This window comes from Octodon degus, unplaced genomic scaffold (assembly GCF_000260255.1).
Source record: "Octodon degus isolate 3935 unplaced genomic scaffold, OctDeg1.0 scaffold00125, whole genome shotgun sequence".
Classification (NCBI taxonomy): domain Eukaryota; kingdom Metazoa; phylum Chordata; class Mammalia; order Rodentia; family Octodontidae; genus Octodon; species Octodon degus.
In genome coordinates, this window is record NW_004524701.1 from 611,445 (window position 1) to 624,589 (window position 13,145).

Genomic DNA, 13,145 nt, shown 5'->3' on the forward strand with positions numbered 1-13,145 from the left:
GATGAGAATAAAAAGAAGAGAAATTAAGATAATGAACAAGTATGATCCCTAGGTACTCTGTGGACTGGAATACACAATTTTCCCTGATGTTTTAATTCCCATTATTCAGAAGAGAATTCCCCAGACTACAAATTCCATAGTATCCTATGACGTAAGCCATTCACTGCATGAGCTGAACCTTTTACCATTGTCTTTCCTGTGCGCCTCTGGGGGTAACACTCTGTGATACTATTCTCCATTTATGCTCAGAAGAAGGGACTATATTCCCAGCTGCTATTATACTGCTTTCATATCATTCAGTAATAAAGTGCATGCCTTAAGTGGAAGTATACATTTTTCACCTATATAAGTCTCTTTGCCCTATGTCCAGAGGGCGTGCTAGAATACTTATGGTATTGTTTAACGGCAACACTCACTTCTTTCTAGGAGCAATTTTTGACGAATCTGCCAAGAAAGATGACGAGGTGTTCCGGACAGCAGTTGGAGACCTCAACCAGAATGAGGAAATCTTACAGACTGAGAAAATCACATTTTCAGTGACATTTGTTGATGGCAACAACCCTTTTCAAGCAGTTCAAGAAGGTAAGGTCCAACTGTAGTCCACTCTTTTGTTTGTTTCGATTGCTTGTTGTTTAATTAAAATGGCAATAAATTATATTCCTAGGAAACCGTTTAGTATGGAGATATGGTTTATACCTTTTCTGCTACTTGGGTGTTTCTTTCTATGGAGAATGCTGTTTTGCAAATGCATTCCACATTTGAGAGCACGGAATGTGGAAGGTTGTTGTTTTAGTTGAAACATACTATTGAAATAGATGTAAATGTTTACCATGAGATTGTTTTCAGCAGTTTTATAACTTCGATGGAAATGAAATATTCCTTTAAAATATACAGTCCTACCAGAAGTTGTACGTGAGGGTTCTTTGGGAAGACTGTCACCTTGAGTATAGCTACAACTTGCACTGACATTTCAGGTGTTCTATGTCAAACCTATTACTGCAAGGAAAATAGACACTACATACAAATCAAAGATTTTGTACATAGATTCTAATGTACTGGTCTTACCTCTAATTCCTTTTTTCTTTCTACAAATTTCCAAATGTTAGAGTGGTGTCCTCCATTCTCTCTTAGTCTACAGTGAATTAAAAGTTTGGATCAGTGCAAAGTAATACAAATAGAAATAATTTTATACTACAATAATCATTCTCATGAATTAAGACTCTGACTGGAAAAAATTCTCATGTGACTGGAATTCTATGTTTTATCCCCATGATGTAATAAAATTATTTACCTCTTCATTTTGAAAGTGCTCATTCACAGAACTGCATTTTGCTGGATGCTGTGGCTTGAGTACTTTTGTTCACCCTCAAATGTTATGTTGAAATCTCCCTCCCACTGGGTGACGTTGTCCTCTTCGCCTTTGTCAATGTGATTACTGTCTTCATAGAAGAGGTGAGAAGGAGAATTTTCTGAGATTAAAGGTAAACTAGCAGACACAGTCTGTGCTGCAGGATATAAAACTTCATGAGACAGCGACTCTCCTGGCCTCCTGGTCTCGGACTTCGAGCCTCCAGAAGCTGTGGGCAATATGTTTTGTTGTTTATTGATTACCTGAATTACATGATCACTCTGTGGCCAGAATTATTATTACAGCATCACGCAGACCAAGACGCTTATCTCTTGTACATATGCTCTGATCATACGTTTAAATTACAGATACTCTATCTAAAATTAATATACTCTAATGAGGCATTTACCCCATTAACATTTTAAACAAGATTTGGCAGAAGGACAGATAACCTATTCGATATAGTAAATTTGAGAGGGAACTTTTTAAAAAGAAAATAATGAAAAGGTTAAAAATATAAAGTAAACCTAAGGGTCTAAATAAATATAGATTTTTTGGTCTGTACTTCTAGATGCTTGGTATAAAAGATAACTTTATTGTGATGTGCTTATGATTAACAGCATTGGCTACAGTTAACATTTACTTAGGTTTACTTTTTTCCATTAAAGAATGGATATAATGAGTGGTAGTTGAAAGGAATTTTCTTTGCATTGATGCAGTGAAGTATCCTTTTTATAAACAGACTTGCTTTATGAAAAGCCATCCTGACAAAGGAATGATATAGTGTATTATAATATGATGGGATTTTAACTTTTAATAAGTGAATATCGGTGCAAAAATAAAAATGAAATAAACATTATTATCATTTCAAAATTAGAACTATCTTTAAAATTTGAACCTTCACATAATGAATATTTTGATAAATTTTCTGTGGAAACACTTTAAAGCTGTTTATGTTAGAAATAGATGACATGATCTTCAGAATAATAAAATTAAAGGTAAAAATGACATGCACTAACTTTGAAAAATGTATTCATTGAATTCATTAAATATTTTTCTGTCTTAATCTCTAGTTTTCATGACTAGAATGACAAAGACATGAGGAGCAGTTTATTTTAATGATGACCTTCTAAGTGACAACTTGTCCAATGAGCGTGTCTGTAACTTCAAACATAATCTCATATACTAGTGTTTTAAAAATTCACCTTGAATGAAAAATTAGCAGAGAAGCAGACGTGGACAAGACAAAAATTTCAGAAGGGATTTATAAGTTCCGAATACACGTCTTCCACATTTTTATAACATACTATTAAAAGTCAAGATAGTTTTTGATATTTGCTAGAATAATTTTTCAAACTTGTTTCTTTGTGTAACCATTGAACTGCCAGTTAAATTTTCTGGAAACATAGAAGTTTCTCAAAAGAACTACAGGGACTTCAAAGAAGTTTTGGCACTGAAAGTAGATTGAGATCGGAAACAAGTTTCCCAGATACAGGCCAAGAAAGGAGGCCTTGATAGCTCACCTGATGGTTTGGGGTGCTACTAAGTTGCTCTGCACTAGTTATTTTCATGGTCTGCTCTGGCTAATGAAGCTGAAATAAGTTGAAGGAACCTTTGGAGATAATGCGGTTCTTCATTTAAAATCCCAAAGGAATGTAGTTAATTTTAGATGTGAAAATAATTATTTCAAGAACTATGTTAAAGCATATTGGATTAAAAGAAGGGACATATTCAATGTGAAAAGGAGCAAGAAGCAATCCAAAGTCATTCTTGTTTATATATTTTGGAAAAGCATAATTATGTCATTTCATGAAAATCAGTACTTTATGGTCACATTTTTAATGCAGTAGCACTAAACCTACAAATTATAATTTTTTTAAAAATCACCTTTTTAAAATGTAAGATGAGATAACATATTCAGTGACATAACTAATTTGGTACATACTAGTATTCCTTATGTTAGCATGAATTTATAGAAAATGATTGATTTTAATTTCTCCATCTCTTTTTATTTCAATTTGATCTTTATTGATTTTTAAAAATTTAGTTGATCTGTATCTTTGCAAAAAATGGGGTGTTTAAAGTACCCTACTATCATTGAGTGAGTGTTTATTTTATTCTGTCCTTTTGAGATGGGCTCGCTACGCAGTTCAGGCTGGCCCTGAACTCACTTTGTAACTTTGGCTGGTCTCCAACTTGCAAGCATCCTCCTGACTCAGCCTCCCACATGCTGGGATTACAGGCCTGCACCACCACACCCGACTCATTGTGTTAGTGTTATCTGACACTTCAGTTACAGCAGTGTTTGTTTTCAAAGATAGGTGCTTCACTATTGGTGCATGTATGTTTATTACTGTTATCTCTTCTCGTTGCATTGTTCCTTTACCTACTATGCTGTATCCTTCTTTGTTTGTTCTAATAAGTTTTAGCTTGAAGTTTGCTGAGTCTGATATTAGAATTGTTGTTCAGGGGGCCGGGGAGATGGCTCAGTGGAATAAGTGTTTCCCTGGCAAGCACAAGGGCCTGAGTTCAATCCCTGGTTCAAAAAAAAAAAAAAAAAAGAATTGCTGTTCCTATTTTTTTTGGGGGGGGAGTCTATCCTTTAGGTTTTGTTCTATGAAAATTATTTTGTGTCCGTTAAATTTATTAATGTCTTTTTGGATTAGATGAATGTGTTGAATGAAATAGACTTCTGAATTCTGTTTATGATCAAATCTGCTATTCTCGTAATTGGAATGTTGGGGCTATTTACATTGAGAGCTGTGACTGGGATGTGTTGATTCCTTACTACCATTGCTTTTTTTTTTTTTTGGTGAATCCTTTGCCATTGTTTTCCTACTAGTTTTGTTGCTGTTTATCCATTGACCTTACTTGAGGTTTATGTTTCCTCTGTGGTTTTAGTTGTGTCATTTTTATTGTTCCTGTTGAGACTGTTAATAAATATTTTCTCAAATTCTGGTTCAGTACTCATATATCTCTTGAGCTGAACTTTTTCATTAAATACCTCATTTCTACAACTATTTTGAATGATAGCTTTACTTGATAAGTTACTTTGAATTGGAACTACTAGAAAATACTTCACTCTTCTCTCTCCTGAACTTCAAGGTTTATGTTGTGGCATCTGCTGTGATTTTAATTAATTCACCTTTTATTGCTATTTTTTAATGTATTTGGTTGTTCCAGGTCTCACTACACAACTCAGACTCATAGTGATCCTCCTGTTTCCCGCCTCTCCAGTGCTGGGATTACAGGGGTTCACCACCATGCCCAGACTCTGTGGCTGGCTCAGCCTGCCCTAGGGGTGGGAGTGGCACAAAATGTGGTTTTGGGGATCAAACTGTGGTCCCCAAACCTGCCTAAGTTTGCTTAAGCAGGCACTTTAGTCCACTGAGTATCTTGCCAGCCCCTAGTCCACCTTTACATGTGATTTTTAATTTTTTTTCTCAGATTGCTTTTATAATATTTTTTGCTGTATATCTGGCAACTTAATAAGGTTATGCTTTTATGAGCTTCTTCTTGTCACATTTGTTTGCTGTGCAATAATATCCATTGCATTTTATAAATTGATTTTGTTTTTTCATCTGTAAAACATGAAGAATTCAGAATATAAGTGATGTTTCTTGGGACACTTTGATCTTGGCCTTTGACACTCATTAGAACACAGCTCTAGATTTTGAACCTTAGGTGTAAATTACATTGTTTATCCTTAAAAAAGAATTCAAATTGGTGAAATTGCTCCTAGTTCCTCTCTGATTAAAGTTAAAGTAAATCCAGGGATATATGGGCCTCTCCGTGTTCTGCTGCCTCACCCGCTATAACCCAGCAAACTCATTACTGTGCTGAAAACCAAGAAAGAGCTTCATGCTTGCTCAGTGGACCTAGACCGAAGCAGCCATTGCAGCCTTTCCCTCCGTCTCCTGTGCTGAGACATTGTTCCCTTTGTGATGTCAATGTATTGTGTATAACATACACAGATACCTGCTGCAAAACCCAGCATTGATTCTCCTGAAAGCAGTCATCTGTTTATATTTTTAGTTCTTGACAGAGAATAGCATGCTGTAGCTCTCCCTTGGACCGTAAGACTTTGCAAGAAAATAAACTCAGGGACAAAAGGAGAATGGGAAAATTTAATAAAAATACATTGAAAGGTATTGCAGAAATAGAAATATAGTATAATTCTTACAAGCATTGAATTTATCAAGAAGGATGTAAAACATTATGCACTGATACTTAAGTTTCAGCTAGCTAAAATAATGCTTTTTTTTGAAAAATATCTAAAAATATAATATATACAGAGAATAAGTTCAGAATTATTTTATGACTCACCAATGATTCTATTGGAAAGAGAATGAAGAAATAGCATACTTGTTTTTCTTTCTGTTTTCTTTCAATCACCATAAATCATGTAGTTATAATTAAACATAATAGATTATCCAACAATATCCAATGTTTCAAAATACAAAAGTTCAAGTCACATCAAAAAAGAAAGGCAAAATCTCTGTATTAAAAAGTTCAATGATCATATCCATTATCTGTTGGCTTGCTTCAGACATCTTCTAAAAATGAAATCATTTTAAATATGTACGCATTTTAAACAAATGAACTGTTTTTGCATACTGATACCAGTGTGATTCATTTATAGTCTCATCTAAAGTCACACACTGCTATTGAGGGAATAGGGTGATAACAGAATCGTAGAGCAGGAAAGAACACAAGAAAACATAAGTAGAAAAAAACGCTTCCCTAAAACATATCATCATACATTCGGAATATTTCTGTTAACATTGGCTAAGTCTGAATAGTCAGGCTCAAAGAAGATTGTACATGTGAAAGAATGATTTATATGGGTATGCCACTTGATAATTTATCCTAGGGCTTAATCTCATAATTTATGTTCCTCTCCACTTTAATAAAATATTCCACTGTGATAAAATCCTGCTAATTCCCAAATGCGTAGATATGTTTCAGCCTTTCTGTAGCTTCACACTGCAGTTTTTGAGCTTCCTCAGCCTGTGCCTCGCTGGACCGATTTTGTAAATTCCAATTTGAGCTTTTTATAAATTACTTGGCAATAAATTATTGGAGAATTTGATTCTTGGGACCCCAGACACCCAAAATATAATACAGATTTTTTCAGGGAATTATAAATTTATCTATCTATCTATCTATCTATCTATCTATCTATCTATTTATCTATTTCTCACTTCTTTCTTTTCCCACACTGTCATTTGAGCCTTGAATTTTACAGTTTAGTCCCCAGGATCATTGTATCTATTGGTTATTTTCCATGTATAGTGCTAGAAGGCATAAATCGTGTCTTTAGCTGGCCGCCTGTCTCCATACACCAGTGTAGCAGATGCATGTGGGACACTTGGTCTCCTTCATTTATCTGGCACGTTTATCTCGGTCATTTCTCAAGAAATGTCCTGCCAAGACTTTTCTCATTGTTTATCCCAGCTTGCTTTGTTGAAGTGTGGGCCCGCAGGTTCTGGAATGCATGGAGACCTGACGTGTGCTCTTCTGTAGTTTCCATTCTGCGTCTGTGACAGACGCCACTAGCATTCAATCCTTGAAGTACCTCATGCAAAGCCTTTCCACTGAACAATTTCTCATTAGAGGAATCAAAGAACAAATATTTGGAATCTAATCTTGAGAGCACAACATCAAATCCCTCTTTCCAAGTATTTATTAAATGAGTCATTCTGTTTCAGGACAAGATCAGGATCAGTAAGATATTACAAAAGAAATGAAAGACCAGTATACTATGTATTATAAAGTGGATATTTAAAATATGAAAAACACACCATTGCCTTTAATAAAAAAACTTAGGTTTAATACGTGTGTTAAAAGTAGAAAAAACAATGTGTTTTAGCTTTGGTAAATTTACTTTTCAAAAGGGAAATATAATTTTTAAAGAAATTCATTACTTTTTCGCCAATGAATTTGTGCTCTGAAATGATGCAGAGGTTGTTTTTCCTGCTCCATTGCTGCATTCCTGCATTTGCGTATCTTTCCCTTGTCTCATTCAACGCCACACTCTTCAAGTAATATAGCCCTAATGCTGTGAATAGATTGGAAGTGAGATATTTATAGACCTTTATATCATAATTTTATAGCCTCTATTCCCTGAAGTCTTTTACCTCTCTCCAACTATACTCCAATTTCACTTATAAAATACATATTAAGCCACAGGTGCCCCTTGGACGTTTTTTATTTAAAAGAATATTTAACAGATTTCTATGAAAGCTGGGTTTAAGAGAAGTTAAAATTTTTCTTTTGTTTGCACTGAAATGTTCTTTCTGTCCCAAATTATTTTGTAATGCTAGCATCCACTTTCTTCATGTTTCTTTCTGCTAGATTGCATGATTATGGTAGAACACCTCAGTTTTGATCAATCTTTTATGATACTGACTTGGTAAGAAAGTCACCTATATGTCTTAAAGGAGCAATGAATATATGATTTATTAGTTTAAAAATTCCATTTACCTACACACTGCAGTTGGGCTGAGAGTCCACAGGACGGCCATAAAAATAAGAGCATTTTGAGAAACCAAAATGACTTTACTGTTTCAGACTTTTGTTAGTATTATTGACATACAAGACTTTAATGATCCGATTTATTTCCTTGATTTGAGATCAAAGTATCACTTTGCTTTTAATTTTAACACTGAACACTTAATATCCTCGACAAGTGTTGCTGGGTTTATGAAAGTTGTATTATGTATAGTTTTTCTGTATGTATGCATAATTTTGTCAAACTGTTTTGTAATTTCCAAAGAATGGTTGCTGGAACACTCACTTCAACAAAGAACATGTAAGACCTGTGTATGATAGGAAATGGCATGCTCTGGGACCAAAGGAGAGCGAATCTGCAGGAACTTCCTCTGTGCCTGCAGCCACCAGCCTTGCGCTCTACCGGGCACAGTGCTGTGCTCCCCATTGGCTGCCCCATCACCTTTCCTGGCTAGAGTGACCTTTATTCTAGGACTTCCTCTTGGGTCCTGACCTATATGTCCTTTCCCTTCACATGCCCCTTTCAAACTGTACTCAGCTAGTATTTAAAGCTTAGTCTTCAAGGTATCTGCATTTGGTCTAATGTATATTTCAGCTTTGATACCGTTCACTTAGATTGTAAATAATGGAGATAAAAGTCATAGGTCAAGGAAATAAACTAATGGACAAATAAATGAATAGTTCATGAGCATACCTGGAGTCTGTGAACCTTAGTTTCTCTACATGAAAAATGGGAAATGCTTTCTTGAGTTTCCGTTATTATGTGATTCTTATATGATAATTCCATAAGGTATAATTACGGTACTGTGTTGCTTTTCTTTCTTTTTTTTATTTTTGCCTCTCTAATCTGAGTCCATCTTAATAATAGTGAACCAACACATGACTTAGCATATATCCACTCATAGGTTTTCCTTTTTCAGTACCCACTAGTACTTCTTTTGTTGGTTGAAGAAGGTTCTGCTGATTCTAACCTTATTACGTAGTAGGTCACTGTTATTTTATTTTATTTTTTTTGAACAGCTGGTCTTTCCTCGTTTAGATGCTGAATGCTGTCACTGTAAAAACATTAGAGAAAAACACCCCCTCCCTTCCTCTGGGCTGGCTGTGCTAGTCAGCCCCGGAAGATGGAAATTATATTTGTAGTGTAATTTATTTGGCAAATAGTAGTGATGTTGGAACATGTGTACTTAGAGTTCTGAGGATTTAAAATACCTTGTTACCATTTCTGGGAAGCAGAGAGAGCCTGTGGAGACCAAATTAAAGCTTTCTGATGATTTGAGTAAGCTTAATATAACCACTGAAGTAAATAAGGCACGGAGTCCTAAGTAAATGGGATTCGGTTGTAAAAAAGCATAATGTTGCTGGAGAATGATGCATATGAAGGTCAAATATAGAAAGGAAATCAAAGGAAGCTTTATGCTTTGAAAGAGACGTGGCTGGTGGTATTTGAGTTTATTATAGATGTAATTGATTAAAAGGTTATCTTTCAATGATTTACACATTTTGCCCTGAGTATCTGTAGGCAAATACTGACTCTAATCTTTTCACTGTTTCTTTGAACTTTTAGTATTATTTTTTCAATAAGATGATAAGTTAGTTTTTGAGGAACTCATATCTCATTCAAAATATGTTTTCATTTTGATTTTGGTAGACTATTGTAATATGATGGTAAGAGTCACTACACTTAAATTGCATTCTCAAGTACTGGGTGAATGAGCACAAAATGTCTATTATGTGTGTGAAATATATTCCAAAGCACAAAAATCCACATCATTCCTCAGAGTGTGGCTCTGGGGTGGAGAGTTGCTCTACATATACATCTCAAAAACCATTCCAAGGGTCAGCCAAATAGCTCAGTGGATTAAAGCCCCTGCAAGCTAATGCAGGGACAAGGGGTTCAATCCCCAGGCCTGCCATACCAGCTCTGCCCCTGGGGTGCGCTGAGGGGGCAATTGAGACTGGGCACGTTGGCATGCATGCCTGTAATTCCAGCTCTTGGGAGGCTGTAAACACGCGGAGCACTACAAGTCTAATCTAGTAGTGAGACCCTGAACACCCTGTAGACCCTTCCCTAAAATTAAAAAAAAAAAAATCCCAAGACAGATAATGTTTAGGATAGTTTATCTGGAATTATGAAAATCTTTTTGTTGTTTTAATTTAAATTTAAATAATGGTAAAGAAACTAGTCCATAGTGGTTTTGTGTACACATTTACTTTAACCCATGCAAAATGCTAGGATGGAGATGAGAGAAAGAAAAGAACCTCTAAAAACCCATTAGAAAAGGGCACATCCTTATAAACCAAAGAATAAAATGACTTATCGGTCCTTTGTCTGTGCTCCCAAATATTTATTATTGTGTTACAATTATTCATTCATTTAACTTTAGTAGTTGTAATTACTATTTTCCTTTTTAAAAATTGAATTCTTAGTACTTTGCGTGGTGTAAGTGAATTAATTCATATTAATTCATCATACACTATACTTTACATCTGCATGCACAATATACATATACATTAAAACTATAGTTTATATAATGTATGTGAATGCACTGTGTTTACATTCATATACCATGAGTATATACCATACATATGTGTAAGTGTAGTACACATATGCCTATCACTATGTGTAGGAGTATATACAAATAAACCAGTTCACCAAACATTCTTTTGGTAATCCTTCCAATGTTGATTCTTTATTTAAAGTTACACTGTCAAAACCCTGTTTATTATATCTGTCAAAATGGAAAAGGGCAGATTATATGTCAAACTACCATCTTTAGCTAACTTAAAATTCCTACCAGAGCACCATGTGGGCACACAGAATGAATTAGTCTTGTACATTTTCTTTTCTTTATTTCCCCTTTATCGCTTTTTTAATTTATTTGTTACAGGTCTTGCTAGCCGACATGTGGTATGGGGCATATAACCCAGGACCCTGTGCCTGCCAGGCAGGCGCTTAGACTGCCAAGCTATCTGCTCAGCACCATACCTTTTCGTTTTTCTTTTTCTTTCTTTTTTGAAATTTCTTTAAACTAGAGGAAGGAGAGGCCAACAGGAAACCAGGATTTTTTTTAAAACTCAAGATTAAAATTCAATGATTTAAAACATCCTTTTTAATTCACTGAATATATGATTGGTTAGATGTTTATATATATGAATGAAGCAAATTTACTTCAAGTATCCAAGAAAACACTAGTTCAGCAAGATACACAAAAAAAGTTAAGTGAGCTATTTTTTTTTTCAGTAGAAAACTATGATATTAGGTGAACAAAATGATTCTGTGGTTGGTAGTAACAGTAAGGATGTGTGCACATGATGTAAAACCAGTCACGGGGCCGAGGAGATGACTCAGTGGAATAAGCGCTTCCCTGGCAAACGCAAGGGCCTGAGTTCAATCTCTAGTTCTGAAGAAAAAAAAACAAAAAAAAAAACAGTCACTACTTTTTGAAGAGATATTTCTGAAAGGTTGAAAAAATAAAAACCATAGTTGAATGAACAAAAAATACAACAAACCGCATGTAACCCAAGATATGGGGTGGGAAGGTAACATTTGGATATTGCATATGGGAAAATCATTTGAAAATATGGTCTTCATGTATTTCAGGGAATGAAATAATCTTTTAAACCTATATTTTTATTTTATTACTTTACAAATGCTTATTTTCATCATAAAGTCATTAGGTTGTGGATCCCTGTATTACTCACCCGTTACCCAAATCCGCTTCAGTCTCTCACATTTCCTTGGGGAGAAGTGCGCATTCCCAAGGAAGGCCAGTGGTCCTGCGGTTTGGAGTGCAGTACCTGAAGCTTTGTGAACTAAAAATTCACTTCCATGACTCTAATTTTGAATATAGTGTTGGAAATATTTCAGTTTTTCATGTAAATGTTTTTCTACCCATGGGAAGGAAACAAAAATAGAAGAAATTAAAGAGCTGTGTTTTCCTGGTCTTTAGTACAAAGTATTAAACATACATATGTTAAAACTGCACCCTAGGAAAGAAACCTTATTTTCTGGCTTTCATATTTGCCATTTTCTTTATTCTCTGAAGAAAAGACTTTATTTGAACACCAAATAATGAGCAGCAGCTTTTACTTATTTATAACTTCCTGCAACACTTAAGCTTTGAAAATTCCTCCATTTTTTTCCTACCTTAATTTAAACTGTCTTATGACTGATCAGGTACTTATTAGTGTGTTCTCTTTAGTATTTTACATATGAATAAATCAAGGACTAGTTCAGTTACATTAACCTGTCCCACCTGATACTTCCCAACAGTAACTGGGATATTGGTTTGTTTTTAAATTTTAAATTTTAAAAACAATTTTGTGCAGATTCCCTTATGTATTAATCAGGTTCCTGTTGCTGATACAAAATACCTGACTCAAACAACTTTAGGAAGAAAAGTCGGCTTTGGCTCACTGTTGAGGAATAGCTAGTCCACGGCTGCCGGGCTCCAAGGCTGATGGGGCATGGTGGGAGAACAAGATGGAGGCAAATGGCACCAGCACTGGCAGCCAAGAAGCCAAGAGAGGAAGAGAAGGAGGGGGAGGTGCCCTCCTCGGACACACACCCACCTGCCTACCTCTCCTACCTACACACACCTATGGACAGTGTGCTTAGTTATGAGCATGTACAGACTTAATTCATGCATGAGTATGAGGCACTGTTATAGACATAGACATTTTAGATTTAAACTGTAGTACCTAATATTAGTGGATTGGGGGAGAAAGAGGTGAAGATTTGTTTACATTGTTTAAAATTTCATTTTGTTTTATGGGAAAAGATAAACAAAATTTCATAATCAGAAGATGGAAGGATAACAGTAGATAATACATTGCATATTTTTATCTTGTGGTTATGCAGAGCACAGCATTTCTCCAATTAATACTAGCACAAAAATATTAGCTCAGATCTTCCTTTACTATGAACTAAGCAACACTAATAGTAAAAATAACTTCCCTTATTTTTTTCCTTTTCCCTTTCTATCTTTCTCCTTTACTCCATCCTGCTTTCTTTTTCCTTTTAAACATTTGTTTTCTGTTTCACAATATGTGTTGGGCATTTTATACCTTATTTACTTTTTCATATTACCTGGAAGATAATATGCTGCCACACATGTGAGTGTGATTTATTTCACTTTTGTAGGTAAATGGATACAACTTGAGTGAAGATTTTTATGACTTTGTATAGCTCATAAAAAGTGTGCTTTTGTCAAGGCAAGTTTATCCAGTCTACGTCACTCTCACCTTTTAAAAGGCACTGATTTTTCTTTATCCTTTGAGC

At 35.1% G+C, this 13,145-nt stretch overlaps 1 protein-coding gene across 2 annotated transcripts in view; it reads left to right on the top strand.

Annotated features, from left to right (window-relative positions):
* Window positions 1-13,145, top strand: part of Grid2 (glutamate ionotropic receptor delta type subunit 2) — a 1,592,033-nt gene that overhangs the window by 292,492 nt on the left and 1,286,396 nt on the right. For both annotated transcript variants that reach the window (XM_004640617.3, XM_004640618.3), the window contains exon 2: window positions 427-582. In XM_004640617.3, coding sequence (XP_004640674.1) covers window positions 427-582 — 156 coding nt within the window. The remainder of the gene's footprint in view (window positions 1-426; window positions 583-13,145) is intronic.